The 19,640-nt window shown below is 34.8% G+C and overlaps 1 protein-coding gene across 2 annotated transcripts in view; it reads left to right on the forward strand.

The window, feature by feature from the left end:
- EED (embryonic ectoderm development) overlaps positions 1-19,382 on the forward strand; it is a 33,529-nt gene extending 14,147 nt beyond the window's left edge. The window contains exons 7-13 of one of the 2 annotated variants that reach the window (XM_030835874.2): positions 4,469-4,560; positions 6,364-6,497; positions 9,000-9,105; positions 10,268-10,342; positions 17,591-17,749; positions 18,479-18,552; positions 18,969-19,382. In XM_030835874.2, the coding sequence (XP_030691734.1) occupies positions 4,469-4,560; positions 6,364-6,497; positions 9,000-9,105; positions 10,268-10,342; positions 17,591-17,749; positions 18,479-18,552; positions 18,969-19,095 (767 nt within the window). In that variant the 3' untranslated portion in view covers positions 19,096-19,382. The remainder of the gene's footprint in view (positions 1-4,468; positions 4,561-6,363; positions 6,498-8,999; positions 9,106-10,267; positions 10,343-17,590; positions 17,750-18,478; positions 18,553-18,968) is intronic. The other variant, XM_030835876.2, reaches the window with a different exon arrangement.
- Positions 19,383-19,640: the final 258 nt, after the last annotated feature.

Genomic DNA, 19,640 nt, shown 5'->3' on the forward strand with positions numbered 1-19,640 from the left:
GCTTTCTTTTGACTCTCTCTATGTAAAACTTTGTTTTATAAAGGACTCCCTGTAGAATTCCTTAAAATGCTAAGTTATCCAGTGTAAGCTCTTTGAAATTTTTCCCTTATTTATAAAGAGAAAGCATTGCTTTGCTCTGTATGGCTGTGTCGGCATTATAAGTTTATTCTGGGTTCAGACAGTGCTCTTAATCATTCTTAATCATTTCTGAGCTCTCTAAAATGATTTGGGTTGTTCTTATCTCTACATTCTGTTTTCGATTGCCTTTTCTCGTTTCATTTCTACATTATTATTCTAGTCAAGTTTATTCTTTTAAACTTGTCACACTGATAACCTAACCCCCACAGTCTGCTCATATTAAAAGATGTCCTCAAATTAAAACTCTTACATGAAACATGTTTCAGTATGATTTTTCTTTAACTATCAGGCTTGTTTAGAAATAGACACCTAAGAAGAGAGCTAATAACTTTTTCTCTTCTTTTAATAACATTAGCTGGGCTCAGGTATTCCTTTACAAGTAACATAGGCCATAATGTGTTACTTGTTCTTAGTGTCACAACTTTTTAACCCTGTTCTTCCCCCACTGTGTCAGTAAGAGCATTTTTCAGACAGCTTTTCAAAATGAATAGGAATTTTTCCATAAGTAATGCTCAAGGAAGGAAAAGACAACCTATAGAAAAGGAAAAAATATTTGCAAATTATGTATCTAATAAGGGACTTGTAACAAGAGGTCATACAGCTCAGTAATAAAAAGACAACCAGATTAAAAACAGCCAAAGGTTTTGAATAGACATCTTTCCAAAGAACTTGCACAAATGTCCAATAAGCACATAGAAAGGCACTCAGCATTATTAATCATTAGGGAAATGCAAATCAAAAACACAGTGATACAGGCGAATTCTATCAAACATTTAGAGAAGAGCTAACACCTATCCTTCTCATACTCTTCCAAAATATAGCAGAGGGAGGAACACTCCCAAACTCATTCTACACGGCCACCAATCATCCTGATACCAAAACCAAAGATGTCACAACAAAAGAAAACTACAGGCCAATATCTCTGATGAACAAAGATGCAAAAATCCTCAACAAAATACTAGCAGACAGAATCCAACAGCACATTAAAAGGATTATACACCATGATCAAGTGGGGTTTATCCCAGGAATGCAAGAATTCTTCAATATACACAAATCAATCAATGTGATACACCATATTAACAAATTGAAGGAGAGAAACCATATGATAATCTCAATAGATGCAGAAAAAGCTTTTGGGTTTGACAAAATTCAACACGCATTTATGATATAAATTCTCCAGAAAGTGGGCATAGAGGGAACCTACCTCAACATAATAAAGGCCATATATGACAAACCCACATCCAACATCATTCTCAATGGTGAAAAACTGAAACCATTTCCTCTAAGATCAGGAACAAGATAAGGTTGCCCAGTCTCACCACTATTATTCAACATAGTTTTTGGAAGTTTTAGCCACAGCAATCAGAAGAAAAAGAAATATAAATCAGAAAAGAAGAAGTAAAACTGTCACTGTTTGCAGATCACATGGTACTATACATAGAGAATCCTAAAGATGCTACCAGAAAACTACTAGAGCTAATCAATGAATTTGGTAGAGTAGCAGGATACAGAATTAATGCACAGAAATCTCTTGCATTCCTATACACTAATGATGAAAAATCTGAAAGAGAAATTAAGGAAACACTCCCATTTACCATTGCAACAAAAAGAATAAAATACCTAGGAATAAACCTACCTAAGGAGACAAAAGAACTGTATGTGTAAAACTGTAAGACACTGATGAAAGAAAGATGACACAAACAGGTGGAGAGATATCCTATGTTCTTGGATTGGAAGAATCAACATTGTGAAAATGACTATACTACCCAAAGCAATCTACAGATTCAGTGCAATCCCTATCAAACTAACAATGGCATTTTTCACAGAACTAGAACAATAAATTTCTCAATTTGTATGGAAACAAAAAAGACCCCAAATAGCCAAAGCAATCTTGAGAAAGCAAACTGGAGCTGGAGGAATCAGGCTCCCTGACTTCAGATTGTGCTACAAAGCTACAGTAATCAAGACAGTATGGTACTGGCACAAAAACAGAAATATAGATCAATGGAACAGGATAGAAAGCCCAGAGATAAACCCACGCACCTATGGTTACTTTATCTTTGATAAAGGAGGCAAGAACATACAATGGGGAAAAGACAGCCTCTTCAATAAGTGGTGCTGGGAAAACTGGGCAGCTACATGTAAAAGAATGAAATTAGAACACTCCCTAACACCATACACAAAAATAAACTCAAAATGGATTAAAGACCTAAATGTAAGGCCAGACACTATAAAACTCTAGAGGAAAACATAGGCAGAACACTATGACGTAAATCACAGCAAGATCCTTTTTGACCCACCTCCTAGCGAAATGGAAATAAAAACAAAAATAAACAAATGGGACCTAATGAAACAGAAGCTTTTGCACAGCAAAGGAAGCCATAAACAAGACGAAAAGACAACCCTTAGAATGGGAGAAAATATTTGCAAACGAAATAACTTACAAAGGATTAATCTCCAAAATATCCAAGCAGCTCATGCAGCTCAATATCAAAAAAACCCAACCCAATCCAAAAGTGGGCAGAAGACCTAAATAGACATTTCTCCAAAGAAGATATACAGATTGCCAACAAACACATGAAAGGATTCTCAGCATCGCTAATCATTAGAGAAATGCAAGTCAAAATTACAATGAGGTATCACCTCAAACCGGTCAGTATGGCCATCATCAAAAAATCTACAAACAATAAATGCTGGAGAGGGTGTGGAGAAAAGGGAACCCTCTTGCACTGTTGGTGCGAATGTAAATTGATACAGTCACTCTGGAGAACAGTATGGATATTTCCTAAAAAACTAAAAATAGAACTACCATATGACCCAGCAATCCCACTACTGGGCATATACCCTGAGAAAACCATAATTCAAAAAGAGTCATGTACCACAATGTTCATTGCAACACTGTTTACAATAGCAAGGACATGGAAGCAACCTAAGTGTCCGTCGACAGATGAATGGATAAAGAAGATGTGGCACGTATATACAATGGAATATTACTCAGACATAAAAAGAAACGAAATTGAGTTATTTGTAGTGAGGTGGATGGACCTAGAGTCTGTCATACAAAGTGAGGTAAGTCAGAAAGAGAAAAACATACCGTATGCTAACACATATATATGGAATCTAAAAAAAAAAAAAGGTTCTGATGAACCTAGAGCAGGACAGGAATAAAGAAACAGATGTAGAGAATGGACTTGAGGACACGGGGAGGGGGAAGAGTAAGCTGGGATGAAGTGGGAGAGTAGCATTGACATATGTACACTGCCAAATGTAAAATAGATAGCTAGTGGGAAGCAGCTGCAAGGCACAGGGAGATCAGCTCAGTGCTTTGCGACCACCTAGAGGGGTGGGATAGGGAGGGTGGGAGGGAGACGCAAGAGGAAGGGGATATGGGGCCATACGTATGCATATAGCTGATTCACTTTGTTTTATAGCAGAAACTAACACAACACTGAAAAGCAATTATACTCCAATAAAGATGTTAATAAAAAAATACCACTTCATGCCTACTAGGATGACTGTAATCAAAAAGACAATAAAATATGTTGATTAGGATATGGAGCAATTGGAACCCCCCTCATCCATTGCTGGTGGGAATGTAAAATGTAAGGACATTGGAAAACAGTCTGGCAGTCCAAAAATGTTGAACATAGAATTACCACTCCTAGGTGTGTATGTCTTCAAGAAAAATGAAAATATGTCTGCACAAAAACTTGGACACAAATTGGAATCAAGAAATCATTTTTGTAGCAATGTTAATTTCCACTACTAACACAATATATTACTGCCTCTTAGTGTTACCTATGTAATATGTCAATATTCATGTGCAGTATGGACATTGCTATATTTCAAGCTATATTTATGAGTATTGCTGTCTATTTTATTGCTGATGTTTAGTGGAAAATTAGATTGCTCAAATTACAGTTAATAGCATGTTTGTAAGGTCTATAATACTCTAAAATTATGTCACTGTGAATGTTTCAATCCTATTTTGGGATTTACTATAGAAATCTTATAATTCGTCCTCTTCAGTTTGTAAATGTGGATATGGTAGAGAGAAAAGCTAGTACCTTGTTCTATGGCATATGCAATAATCAAATTTAGGACCAGAGAAATATTTCTTTCTTATCTTGAAAGTATGAGCTCATACCTAGTTAAATCTACAGGTGATATAAATATTTTAAGTTCCTATATGGTATGGATTCCTCCTTAATCTTTACTGTGAGTAAGCTTAGTCCAAACTTTGGTAGCTTTTTCTTCTTTAAAGAGCTTTTGAAAGTCCACAGTAAATGAATGATAAAAGTTCATATTAATTTTTTTATGTCTGTACTAGATCATGCTTTACGATTATGGAATATCCAAACGGACACTCTGGTGGCAATATTTGGAGGTGTAGAAGGGCACAGAGATGAAGTTCTAAGTGCTGTAAGTTGAAAGCTACAGGGCAGTGACCTTCAGGTGTACAAAGCTGTGAACAATACCCATAGAACTCTTTCCTTGTAAGAAAGCATGTGGTTTGTTTCACCTAGTCTGGCAGACAGTTATTTCATTTACTTGTGACAGAGAAGGTTTTAACTTACAGATGAAGAAGTAAAGCAAAAAGCCTCTTTGTGTTTTATCTGTACTCTGCCTGGATTCTCATGAACAAATACTATGAACTTGTTCTTTTCCTTTTTTAATCTAAAATCACCAAGTTAACTTTTGTTGTTTCTCAGTTATTAAAGGAAAAGGTTAACCTACTTGGCAATTAAGAAACTTTTTCATCTTTTATTTGAAGTTGAAATATAAGTTACTCATTTCTAGGAAGTGTTGTTCACACTGAGTTTTAGATAACTCTTCCCTTTGATGGCATGATGTTATCTTTATACTTATGTATTATAATCTATTGATCTATTGTAATGATATAAATGTTTTTAGTCAAGTTTCAGATTTTTATGTTATTTCAGATTTACTTGTGTTTCGTGTAGAGCTTACTTATTTAGTAGTCTTATAGCTCATTTCTTTTCTTTTTTTTTTAAAACTATTTAAAGGGGCACCATATTTTGAAGCATGTGACATTTTAATTGGAGGTACTAACTATTCCTATAGTTAGGGTTTGTATACTTTTGTGAGAATTATACCTACCTTAAAGGATTTTCTAGAACTTGCAACTTGGATTTTCTAGAAGTTGCAATAGCAATCTCCACCTGGTTCTATGTGTGAAAAGACTACTGTCCTTCGTTAAAGACTAATGAGAGCTCCTGGCTCTAAGGGTGTCTTGTTGCTGTTGACAGTGAGGTTATTAGGAAAAGAGCAGCTACAAGACTTGTGGATTCAATAAACACCAAACCTAAAGTTCTCAGGCTGTGTAAAACAATGTTCATGATTAATTTAAAGGTTGGATTAACAGAATATCTAGTTTAGTGAGGAAAATACTCTCCTTAAATAGAACTCTCTACTGTTATTTCTCTAAATGAGAGCAGGAGTCTGTATCTCTTCTCTGTAACAATAGGAGTTCACTGCTAGAAGGATTGATGTGTGAGATTTTCCTTAACACATGTATGTACCATGTGCTAAATTAAATATCATCTCTGTGCCTCAGTGTCTCATCTATGTAACGAGGTGGAATAAGGTTATAATGGATGATCTGTTAGGAGCTTAGTAAAAATTAGTAAACAGCAAATGAAAAAGTTTAAATATGGTATTTCCTTTTTTAGACATTTTTTCCTTTATTCTTTTAAAAAGTGAACTCTAAAACCAAGGTACCTGAAGTCTTGTGACTTAGGTGTACAAATAAAGTAAAATTTCAATTGTTTAAGGACTCATAATTTCACATACAGATGTCAGTTTCATTGCTTGATCAGGGTTAGACAAAGAAAAGTAACATAACCATTTAGGTTTTTGTGTCATAGAATAATTGTTTTACCTCATCATTCAATTCATCTTCAAAATCAAGCAAAGGAAATATTTGAATAAAGATAATTGAATAGATAAAATTAAATTCAGTTTACTTTTTTGCCTTCCGTATTGTATAAGCTCATATACTGTGGTGGTGACACATCAGTTAAAATAAATCTCAAAAGCAGTAAAAACTTTGTGGCTTATGGCCTACATATATGAAACCCAAAATGTTAGTATGGTGGTTTGAAATACAATTTTCACAATACTGGACATCAGATGAAAATTAGATAGCATAATTTGGGGAAATAATTTATATATTTAATTTAAGCTTTTCTGTTTTACATACAGGATTATGATCTTTTGGGTGAAAAAATAATGTCCTGTGGTATGGATCACTCTCTTAAACTTTGGAGGATCAATTCAAAGAGAATGATGAATGCAATTAAGGAATCTTATGATTATAATCCAAATAAAACTAACAGGTAACAGTTGTAGTGCTTAAAACAATTTGCTATCTCATGCTGTTGAATAGCGTTTCACTTTTTCCAAAATTATTGTATAAGTCTCCAACACTGATTTTAGAATCCCCTTTTAATAACTTTAAGGTATAACTTACATGCCATAAAATTCACTGATTTTAAATGGAAGGCCTTTATTTTTGTCTATATGTTTGTGGCTTATTTTTCAAAATCCCTTTCAGTTGTATTTTTATCTTAATTTAGTAGCACATTTCACTTATTTTTATTTAGGTATGCATGTGCTAATGTTATTAGCACTGCTTGTCAATACTCTAAGTTCTAATTCAAGACAGTAAATAATAATTTTATTTTTCACTCATAATGAAAGAGCTTTATTTTCAGTCCTTAAATTTCATATGCCTTGAAACTATTATATTGATTATGTTTCTAAGAAAATAAATTATTTGAAAACTCACACATCTGTGGAAGATGATTGTATAAACAGAAGAAGTAAATCATAATTTTAAATGGGGTTCTTAGCTTTAATTCATGATAAAATAATGCTTTCCTTTAAGTGATACTCACTTCATTAAATGGAGAAAATTCAAAAGCAGGAGATTTGAACCAAGGGGAGGGACTAGCTGTGGGAACTTGGCAGTTTTCTTAGTATAGTTTTGAAAAACCTCAACTCTTAATTCATTTACTATCTTTTTCAGAATCTTATCAAGCTATTATTAACACTTTCACTGTGACTATCATATGTTTGTAAATGTTAACTTTGTTTGCACTTTTCATTTTAGCAGAGTTAATTTTCTGGTTATCAAGCCAGATTATTAATAGATTGGTAGTTGAATTTGTAATTATCAGTAAATATTTTAATAGACATGCATCAGATCTCAAGCCTCTAAGAATTAGTATGACTTTCGATTTTTATTTTAAAACACCAGGGCTTAGTGTAATATTCAGTTTATGTTTTTATATTTTCTAGAGCTCTGAAATAAATAGAAGTTATACTTTACAGCTTACAGAAAATAACAGTGAATTATGCTGATCTTCTTGAGAGAGGTTTAACCATAGATTATAATACATATTTGGCTGAAAAGTAATTAATAAAATTATAGCAGTTAAGAATTTATATCAGATCATTAATAGCGTTTTAATGTTTTAATAAAGAAAAAATCCAGGAGTTCCCTGGTGGCCTGGTGGTTAGGATTCCAGGCTTTCACTGTTGTGGCCTAGGTTCAATCCCTGGTTGAGGAACTGAGATCCTGCAAACCGCAAAAAAAAAGAAAAAAAGAAAAGAAAAGATCCTAGAATTTGAATTGGAAAGAGTATTTGAAATGATTCAGCCCAACATCCTTTTTACATATGAGAGAAAAGCAAAGAGAGGACATGTGAGTTGCCCAAGACACAACTAATTCATGGTATATGATACTTCTGCAGTTATTTCAGTTTAAAAACTGAATCAGGGGCTTCCCTGGTGGCGCAGTGGTTGAGAATCTGCCTGCCAATGCAGGGGACACGGGTTTGAGAACTGGTCCGGGAGGATCCCACATGCCGTGGAGCAAGTAAGCCCGTGAGCCACAACAGCTGAGCCTGCACTCTAGAGCCCACGAGCCACAACTACTGAGCCCGTGTGCCACAATGCCTGATGCCCACACACCTAGAGCCCGTGCTCCGCAACAAAAGGAGCCACCACAATGAGAAGCCCATGCACTGCAATGAAGAGTAGCCTCTGCTCATCGCAACCAGAGAAGAGCCCGCGTACAGCAGCGAAGACCCAATGCAGCCAAAAATAAAATAAATAAATAAAACTGAATCACTTACTAGATTAGAAATATTAGGTATACATTTAATTAACTTCAGAATTGGTAGCAACTTCTCTAGTTTATGGTCTTCTCACAAATATCTTTAAGGAAAAGTTGCGCCATATTTTACTTTTCTAAATACAGGAGAAGTTCTAACTAATAAATGTCAAATTGTTGTCAGATGTCATCTTCAGAAATTGTTCTAGGAAGGATTCTCACCTAACTTTACCTTTAGCAGACTTTGAAATGATGTCATTGTTCCTAAAAGATAATTATCTTTTGAAATAATCTAGATGTGTTTACTTTCATAGACCATTAATGCTTAATTTTAAAGGATTGAGTAGGTAGCTTAGTATTTTCTATGAGAAATTTTCAGCTCTGTAATCAAGTGTCTTTGGTTATTGGTTAGATAGCCAGAATTGAAGTGATTAATTTTGGCCTATATGTAGTAAGGCAGGAAGCTGCAATTTTTATAAATGAAATTTCATAGGATGAATACAAAATTCAGTTGAGAGCTAATAATGGAGTAAATGTAGAAACAAAAATGAAATGAGATTTTAGCTCTGAGTAAACAGATAAGAAGGTATTTAGTTTTGTAGAAACAAAGAAGAATTAGTATTCATATATTTTATTTTTCAAAGTTTTATAAATCCAAAAAGGAAAATTAGTGAGCTTTTGCTACACGTTTTTCTCTTAACTTTTGATATTTCCATTTCAGGCCATTTATTTCTCAGAAAATTCATTTTCCTGACTTTTCTACCAGAGACATACATAGAAATTATGTCGATTGTGTGCGATGGTTAGGTGATTTGATACTTTCCAAGGTATGGTAACTGCTGTTAAGCTGTATTTCCATTGTTTGTGTGAGTTGGAACTTTGCAGGGAGCACAGTTTTTTATGCAGTTGGTAAATTGGATAACAGATGGGAAATCGCTTTTTTTTTTTTTAAGTCTTATGATAACTTTGAAAGATTTGGAAATTTGTTTTAGGCATAAAACATCCTGATGAATTATAATTTGTGTTCCAATAAGATGAAAAATGTTACCTTGCAAGTTGATACTGTTCTCTGATATCCAGTGTTACTGTAAAATAACCAATATCTAAAGCCAGTAGTGTGGTTGTTTTTTGTTGTTGTTAATGTTTGTGTTCATTTCAGTAAACTTACATGTACAAAAACAGATGGATGGAGTTGGTTCATGGGATGTAGTTTGCCAACCCCTGCTCTAGTATGTTGATACATATGTTTATATATATATATTTTACTGATAATTTAGAGAAGTTGGTGGTGATGTCATCTGAACATTTAGGATTGTCAAATTTGGAGAAACTGCTATCTAGTTTCTTTTCTTGATACAGGTTTCAGGGCATTTCACATTTTCTTGGGCAGAGCCTGATTTATTTTTTCCTTGGCCATGAGGGTATAGTTTTACCTTTCTATTTTTTAACTTTTGATCTTGAAATTAGATTCACAGGAAGTTTCAAAGACAGTTCAGAGAGGTCCCATATTGCCCTTCACCCAATTTCCCCCATTGGTTATTACATCTTACATAGCTATAATACAATATCAAATCCAGGAAATTGACATTGTACAATGTGCGTGTGTAGTTCTATGTCATTTTATCACATGTGATTTTGTCATTTCAAGAGTGTTATGGTATGGGACCTTTTAAGATTTTTTTTTTCACTCAGTGTAATGCCATCCAAGTTGTTGTGTGTATCAATAGGTCTCCCTTTTTACTGCTGAGTAGTATCCCATGGAATGGGTGTACCACAGTTTATTTAACCTTATGCATCTATTGTAGGACATTTTGATCCTTTCTAGTTTGGGCCTATTACAAATAAAGCTGCTATTGAACAATCGTGTATAGGTTTTTGTGTGGACTTACTTAAGTTTTCACTTCTCTAGGATAAATGCCTAGAAGAGCAATTGCTAGGTCATGGTTAAGTTCGTTTAGTTTTTTAAGAACCTGCCAAACTATTTTCCAGAGTGGCCGTGCCATTTTACATTCCCACCAGCAATGTATGAAAGATCCAGTGTCTTCGAATCTTCGCCGGCATTTGGTATTGTCACTATTTTTTATTTTAGCTGTTCTGATAGGTGTGTAGTGATACATCATCGTGGTCTTAATTTGCATTTCCCTGATGGTTAGTGGTGTTGAACATCTTTTTCATGTGCTTATTTACCATCCATATATCCTTTCAATGATGTCTCTTCATATCTTCTCATTTTCTGATTGGATTGGTTTTTGTTTTGTTTTGTTTTTTACTGTGTTGAGTTTTGAGAGTTCTTCATATATTCTAAATATAAATCCTATGTCAGATAAATAGTTTGCAAATATTTTCTTCCAGTCTGTAGCTTGTCTTTTCATCCTCTTAACAGGGTCTTTTACAAATGTTTTTAATTTTGATAAAGTTCAATTAATTTATTGATTTTTTAAAAAAATTATTATTTTATGGATCATGCTTTTGATATTGTGTTTAAACGCTCTTCACTGAGCCCTAGGTCCTAAAGATTTTCTCCTGTGTTTCCTTCAAAAAGTATTGTAATGGTTTATGTTAAATTTAATGGTCCATTTTAAGTTAATTTTTGTATGAGGTTTAGGTAGAAAGTTCATTTTTTGCCTATAGTTATCCAGTTGTTCCAGCTCCATTTGTTGAAAGCCTATCTTTCCTCCTTTGAATTGCTTTTGTACTTTTTTCAAAATTGTTTGGCCATACTTGTATGAGGCTGATTCTGGTTTTTCTATTCTGTTCCCTCTACCAGTACTACATACACAGGCTCAGTTACTCTAGCTCTATAATTAGTCTTGGAGTTGGTAGAGTGATTTCTTCCACTTTATTCTTTTTCAATATTATTTTAGCTATTCTAGTTGCTTTGTCTTTCCATATAAATTTTAGAATAATCTTGTCTACATTTACTAAAAATCTCGCTGGGCTTTTTTTTTGGGGGCGGGGAGATTTTGATTGGAATTGTGTTAAACCTGTATATCAGTTTGGTGGGGAATTAATATCTTTACTCTGCTTAGTCTTCTGGTCCTTGACTATGGTATGTCTCTCCATTTAGAGTGACTGTAATAAATGGTATTTCTGATTTCCATTTCTTTGTGTTCATTGCTAGTAGATAGAAATAAATTGATTTTTGTGTATTAATCTTGAATCCTTCAATCTGTTTGAACTACTTATAGTTCAGGAAGGTTTTTGTTTGTTTTTGGTTAATTACATGGGATTTTCTACATAGATCATAATTTCATCTGCAAATAAGGACAGTTTTTATATCTTCCTTTCTGAACTGTATTTTTCTTAATTTCCTTTTCTTGTCTTATTTCACTGGTAAGCTTCTAGTCCTGTGTTGAATAGCTGTGTTAAGAGCAGACATCCTAGGCTTGTTTCTGATGTTAAAGGGGAAAAGAATTCAGTCTTTCACAATTTTGTAGATGTTCTTTATCAAGTTGAGAGCTTTCCTTCTGCCTAATTTTTTCAGAGTTTTATCATGAATGGGTGTTAAATTTTGTCAAATGCTTCTTCTGCATCAACTGATATGATCACTGGTTTTTCTTTTTTAGCCTGTTAATGCAGTGGATTGCACTGATTGTTTCTGAATATTGTATCACTGGAATAAGCTTACTTGGTCTTGCTGTATAATTCTTTTTATATGTTACTGAATTCTATTTGATAATATTTTGTTAAAGATTTTATATGTATTAATGAGATATGATATTGGTCTGAAGTTTTCTTATTTATATTGCCTTTGTCTGGTTTTGGTATCAATAATACTGTCCCCTAGGCCTAGAAATTTTTGAGGAGGAGTTTAAAAATTAAACACTCAGTTTCCTTAAAAGTGAAAAGGTTATTCGAATGAACTGTTTCATATTGAGTGAATTGTGGTAGTTTGTGCTATTTGAGGAGTTGATCCATTCCATCTAGTATAAAATTTATGTGTGGAGAGTTGTTTGTAGTATTCTCTTATTATCCTTTTGATATCTGCAAGGTCTCTAGTGATAGCCCCTGTTTCATTCCTGAAGTTAGTAATTTATATCTTCTCTTCTGTCAGTCTTTTTAAGGGTTTGTCAAATTTTCTTCTGTTATCTCCTGTCTTCCTTCTTTCCTTTAGTTTGCCGTGAGTTGTTTTTGTTCTTCTATTTTTACGACGGGAGCTTAGATTATTTAGTTGAGACTTTTCTGATGTAAGCATTTAGTGCTATAAATTTCCCTGTCAGCACTGCTTTTAGCTTCATCTCACAAAAATTTTGATATGAAGTGTGTTGTGTAGTTTCTAGGTGCTAGGAAATTTTCTTGTTGTCGTTCTCTTATTGATTCTAGTTTGATTCCATTTTGGTCAGAATATACTCTTTATGATTTTGATTCTTTTAAATTTTTTGAGATTTGTTTTATGACCCTGTTTTGGGTATGTTCCATGGGAGCTTGAAAAGAATGTATATTCTGCTGTTCAGTGGAGTGTTCTATAAATGTCAGTTAGATCCTGTCAGTTGACAGTGTGGTTGAATTCTTCTATGTCTTTGTTGATTTTCTGTCCACTGTTTTGTCTAATAATTAATAAATTATTGAGAAATAAGTGTTGAAGTCTTCAACTATAATTGTGGCTTTTTCCCTTTCTCCTTTTAGTTCTGTTACATTTTGCAGCTCTGTTGGTTGGTGTATACACATTTGGTATTGCTTTGTCTTGGTAGCTTGACCCTCTTATCATTATGTAAGGTCCATCTCTGTCTCTGGTAAAGTTTTTGCTTGATGGATCCTTTGTCTTACAGTAGTAGAGCCATTCCTGCTTTCCTTTAATTAATGGTATATCTTTTTCAAACCTCTGTTGTTGTTGTTTATTTATTTTTGACTGCCTCTGGTCTTGGTTGCTGTGCCTGGGCTTTTTCTAGTTGCAGCGAATGGGGGCTCCTCTTCATTGCAGTGCATGGGCTTCTCTTTGCAGAGGCTTCTTTTGTTGCAGAGCATGGGCTCTAGGGTGTATGGACTTCAGTAGTTGTGGCACATGGGCTCAGTAGTTGTGGCTCACGGGTTCTAGAGTGCAGGCTCAGTAGTTGTGGCGCACGGGCTTAGTTGCTCTGCAGCATGTGGGATCTTCCCGGACCAGGGCTCGAACCTGTATTCTCTGCATTGGCAGGTGGATTCTTAACCACTGCACCACCAGGCAAGTCCCATCTTTTTCAAACCTTTTACCTTTAATCTACCTGTATTGTTACACCTGAAGTGAGTTTCTTTTTTTTTTTTGCGGTACGCGGGCCTCTCACTGTTGTGGCCTCTCCCGTTGCGGAGCACAGGCTCCAGACACTCAGGCTCAGCAGCCATGGCTCACAGGCCCAGCCGCTCCGCAGCATGTGGGATCCTCCCGGACCGGGTCACAAACCCGTGTCCCCTGCATCGGCAGGCGGACTCTCAACCACTGCGCCACCAGGGAAGCCCCGAAGTGAGTTTCTTAACGATAGCATATAGTTGGGTCATATTTTTTTAATTCACTTTGCCAAACTGTCTTTTAGCTAGTATATTCAGACCATTTATATTTGAGCCTTAACTTACCAATTATTACATTACGTTTACTATTTAATTTTTTTTCATTCTTTTCATTTCTCTGGGTTTTTTCGCTTATGTGCACATACTTTAGAATTCCAATTTGATGTATCTATACTACTTTTGAGTATATTTCTTTGTGTAGCTTTTTTGGCATTTGCTCTGGGTGTTACTATATATATATATATATATATATATGTATATATGTATGTATATGATATATATGTGATCAGTCAGTATATCAACATTTTACCACTTCAAGTGAAGTATAGGAAGCTTACCTCTCTCTTTCTCCTCCACTTATAATTGTCTCAAATATTCCCTTTACAATTGAGAACTTCATCAAAGAGTATTACAATTTTTGCTTCAACTGCCAAACAGAATTTTAAAACTCAAGAAGAAGAAGAATGTTGTGTTTACTCATTATGCTTTTTCTGTTGTTCATTCCTCCTTTCTGATATTCCAAGATTCCTTCTTATATCATTTCCTTTCTGTTCATCAAACTTCCTGTAGCCATTCTTTTAGAATGGTGACAAATTCTTTTAGTTTTTCTTAGTCTGAGGATGTCCTCATTTCCCCTTCATTCCTGAAGCATATATTCACTGAATATAGGATTTTGTGTTGATGGTTCTTTTCTTTAAACATTTGAAAAATGTTGTTCCCCCTCTTTCTGGTCTCTGTCATTTGTAATGAGACATCTGCCATCATTGAATTGTTTTTTTTCCTATAGGTAAGGTGTTCTTTCTGTCTTAACTGCTTTCGGGATTTTTTTTTCTTTGTCTTTAGTTTTCAGAAGTTTGAATGCGATATGCCTGATATTGATTTCTTTGAGTTTATCTTTTTTGGCGTTCACTCACCATCTCTAATCTAGTAGGTTTGTCTTTGGGGACATAATTTGTCCCAAAATTGGGAACTTTTCAGCCATTATTCAGATTCTTATTTAGCCCCACTTTCTTCCCCCTCTCCTTTAGGAACTCTAATGATGTGAATATTATGTTTTTTGTTTGGTCCCTGAGACTCTGTTATTTAATAAGTCTGTTTTCTTTCGTTCAAATTGGGTAATTTCTATGTTCTAACTTTAAATTTACTGACTCTTTCATCTCTCTTTTTTTGCTGGTGAGCCCTTCAGTTGTTTTTTATTTTAGCTATAGTTTTTTTAGTTCTAAAATTTACATGTGATTCTTATCTTTTATTTCTTTGCTGAGACTTTTTTTATTGTTTTAAATGTGTTTGTAATTTCTCATTGAAGCATTTTTATGGTAGCTGCTTTAAAATCCTTGTCAGATAGTTCTAACATCTATGTCATCTCAGTGTTGGTACCTCTTGATAATCTTTTCTCATTAAAGTTGAGATTTTTACATTTCTTGGTATGACAAGTGAATTTTGATTAAGATATCGATATTTTGGTTACTGTTACAAAACTCTGGATCTTACTGATATTTAAGCAGGCTTCCTTTGATAAATTTTCAGCTGGGGAAGGGGAGTGCTGCTTCATTATTGGCAGGTGGCAAGGGAAGTTCAGGTTCCCCACTTGGTTGACTTGGTGATTTTGTCTCTTTACTACTGGGGTGGGAGTTCAGGCTTTTCAGTGGGCCTCAGGTGATAGCACCCTGGCAAGAGGGGTTGGGAGGCCTCAGTACTGCTCCCCGAGTGTCTCCACTGACACTGAGAGTGGTGGGTGGTTGTGAACATTCTGACTCTCTGCTAGGCTTCCTCTAATACCACCCCAGGCAGAGGGTGAGGAGGAGAGTCACCTCATTACCATGAGGGGTAGGGAGGAGTCAGGGTGTTACGTACTTGAAGTGTTTAGTTATCACTTGAGAAGGGACCCCACTGGGACTTTGCTGGTCTACATGTGTGGATGGGTCCACTGTTTTTTCTGTGGTATTAAGGGTTTACCTAAAAATTTTCTCTCATGCTAGGTTGCCACTTTCCTGGTCCTTTGGAGAGAGTAGGCTTTTGTTGGGGCTTTTTTTTTTTTTTTTGTCTTCACTTGTTAGCTTTGTTGAGTTGCTACCTTCTCTAGCATCCAGTCTGGGATACATAAAGAGGCAAAAGAAAACCAAGCAACTCAATGTTCTTCATGTCCCAGGGCCCCTAACCAGTCTGCCTCCTCCCTAGCCTTCAGACTTTTAAGCTGTACTTAACGAGATAAATAGGAAAAAGTACCTCTACTTCATCTGTTTTGGAAGCAGAATTAAAAAAGGAGTAGCTCTAAAATTTCTGCTCTTAGAACTTAATCAGATAATAGGAAAGGATTTCTGCATTTTAGGTGGGAAGCTGAACTGAATATTGGTGGTCTCAAATCTGGCTCCACATCAGAACTATTGGGAGGACATTGTAAAAATAGATTCCTAGGCTTCATCCCCAGATATTCTAAATCTGGCATAAGGACCTGGGAATTTGTAATGTTTAAAAACTCTCTAGATGATTTTCTAGTACAGCCATCCATCAGTGAGATTATTTAGTTCTCCATGAGGGAACTCTATTGATTAAGGATCCTTTACCAATACAGTCAGTAGGAAGCACTTGAAGAAGTATTTTACAATTCTGCTGCTTTGGCCTCCCCTCTCAGAGTTTGTGATCAGTAGGGTTGGGGTCAAGATGAGTATTTAAAGAAAGCTGTACAGTCTATATCAATCCAATTGTGTACTTAGTTAAGAGTCATCAGCCTAGGTGATCTCTAAGATACTTTATAATGAAGAACTTGTGTAACAGATCCATATCCCTGGGATTTTATATAATCCAAAAAGGGCAGAGAAGAAAAAAAGCATACTGTCCACTCCCTAATCTCCATGTGACCCCACAGAGCTACCACATGTGGTTGTTAGGCTGTGTCCTGTAAAGTTCCAGGAGGCATTCTTCGCCTACACCAGGATTTCTCAATCCTGGCCCTGTGGAAGTTGGGTAAGACAATTCTTTTTTGTGGGAGGAGCTGTTCTGTGCATTGCAAAGTGTTCAGCATCTCTGGCTTCTATTAACTAGAAGCCAGAGACATTGCCAAATATCCCTTAGCAAGCAAACCACACAGGAATATAAATAGTGCCCTCTGTTTTGCATTTTTTCCTCCCATTCTATTCTTTACCACTTGCTGCTTAAATAGAATGTATGTAAAGGTTCAGTGTTGCAGGATAGGAAGGTGTAACTCAGCCTATTTTAATCCCATCCCCTTATCAGTGTCTTGATATTGAACCACTGCTTTTATTGCCTTCTGTATAATCTGACCTCTAAGGCCCCTTCTATGAATTCATTAGCTTTCCTATGACATCTCTTGAGCACCTATCATGTAGTGCAGACAGGAGGATTAATAGTTAACCAGATATAAAGGGAACCACGGGGGTTTAGAAGTGGAATGGGGAAAGATGAAACTAGCGAAGTAAGCAGGGGCCATATTGAAGAGCTGTGTATTCTAATACAGTGTTTGTAATTTTACCTTTGCTATAAAATACTTCAAGTCTCTGGATGCTGAAGTATCTAAAGCTGAATTTGTTTTGGTTTGGAAGGGAAATTGTGACTTCAAAAATGAATATTCTAGACAGTGTAATGCTTTTGTATTGTTAAAATCTGTTGATAATCAGACTTCTTGTCCGTAAGTGTGGATACTGACTCTGTAAATATAAATGAATGTATATCGCTGGACTCAGTAGATGGATAACCAGGTTCTAAGAGCTGTGAGTTCTGAAATGATAGTAGAGAAAAAGCTTTGTTTTTAATGTTTAAAATTCAGTTCTTTGATTAACATTTCTTTTTTTCTCATTTCTGTCTTTTTTAAAGTCTTGTGAAAATGCCATTGTATGCTGGAAACCTGGCAAAATGGAAGATGATATAGATAAAATTAAACCCAGTGAGTCTAATGTGACTATTCTTGGGCGATTTGATTACAGCCAGTGTGACATTTGGTACATGAGGTTTTCTATGGATTTCTGGCAAAAGGTAGCAACATATTTTTACATTTTGAAATTATTTGACTTAAAACCATGGCAATTTTAGTTTTCCCTGTAGTGTATCTGTATTCTATTACCTCTAAGTTTAAGCTACCTTGATTTTTTTTGTATTAATTGCTTTGGCCTTTGATGTTATTTATTCTACCCTTGTGGCTCTGCACACCATTTGCAGTGCTTATTATAAATGAAATTGACAGGTGTCAATGGTGGCAGTTAGGTGTTTACTTTCCGTAACATCTGTTACTAAGATTTAATGTTTTGGATTAGAGTGTTAATCTTTTTATATAGAAAACCAACATGGAAGATAGAGACAAAATATTAGTTATCTAAAATTTTTTCAAAATTTGGTGTTAGAATTTTGTGATAAATTACTTGGGTATTTATTTCTATATGAAAGCTTTGGAAATTTCCTATGGCTTTTACTACAGTTCTTTAAGGCAGAATAAAGAGTACATGCTAACTATGTAAATAAATTGTAAAGTTCTTCGTAAATTTACAAAATAACCTCCTTATTTTACTCAAGACATCTTTGTGATGCATTAGTTGCTCTTATCCTCATTTACACAATATAAGAAATATAAGATGCAAAGAAATAACCAAGAGCGTTGCCATAGGCTGGAGCTGAGGCTTTTCTGAAATAAGAAAGATGTCTTAGGATTGTTTGAAATCTTTATAGCTTGTTTTAATAATTTGATTTGTTTTTAATATGTTTATACAGATGCTTGCATTGGGCAATCAGGTTGGCAAACTTTATGTTTGGGATTTAGAAGTAGAAGATCCTCATAAAGCCAAGTAAGTGTTTAGAAATTCCTCTTCATAATTTCTGACTTTTCCTCCAAAGCGTTATGTCAGCATAGAGGAAGTAATTGATACTTGCAATGCCAACCTTAAATCATTTGTAACATTTACATTCTCAGAGTATTGTAAAGTATTTCTTTTTTATTCTAATAATGATTGTTTTTCCCAAGTACTTTGGTAATAAGTTATTTCTCTTTTTTTAATATAAGTTATATAGTACCTCTTGGATTTAAAGTATACCCAAATTTTATGAAATTTGAGATTGGGCTCTTAGTGAACTGTATTCTGTTTTCAAGTGCTTTCTATATGACTTGGAACATCTATTCATTTTCTGACTCATTGTTTTAAGTTAGATACTGACAGCATTATATATGCATGGTATTTAACCTGTTGTCATGTTTTCTCCCTAGATGCACAACACTGACTCATCATAAATGTGGTGCTGCTATTCGACAAACCAGTTTTAGCAGGGATAGCAGCATTCTTATAGCTGTTTGTGATGATGCCAGTATTTGGCGCTGGGACCGACTTCGATAAAATACTTTTTCTCAATCAAAATTAGAGTGTGTTTTCTGTGTACAGTAGAACTAACGTATCTTGCTAGTAAGGGCACATAGAGCATTTAGAGTTGTCTTTCAGCATTCAATCAAGCTGAGCTGAATGTAGTGATGTTTACATTGTTTACACTCTTTGTACTGTCTCCTGCTCAGACTCTACTGCTTTTAATAAAAATTTATTTTTGTAAAGCTGTGTTGTATTTTAGTTTATTTTGTTTTGTTCATTGTGATGAAAAGAAATGTTGAAAGTAATAAAATTACACCGTATCTTTTTGCAGTGATTATTATTGTTTTATTTGTGTAACTGGAGAAAGCTATATAATATAGTGATTAAGTATAAGCTCTAGAACAAACTGAATTTTAATCTTGGCTCTGCCACTAACTGACCTTGGGTAAGTAAAAGGATCAAGTGATTTAATACATGTGAAGCAATTAGAACAGTACTTGACTACACTAAACCCTTACCTTTATTGGAAATTGTATTTCCTATGGTTTTATATTTCTTAATGATTTCTTCTATAATAA

Source organism: Globicephala melas, chromosome 8 (assembly GCF_963455315.2).
Source record: "Globicephala melas chromosome 8, mGloMel1.2, whole genome shotgun sequence".
Lineage (NCBI taxonomy): Eukaryota > Metazoa > Chordata > Mammalia > Artiodactyla > Delphinidae > Globicephala > Globicephala melas.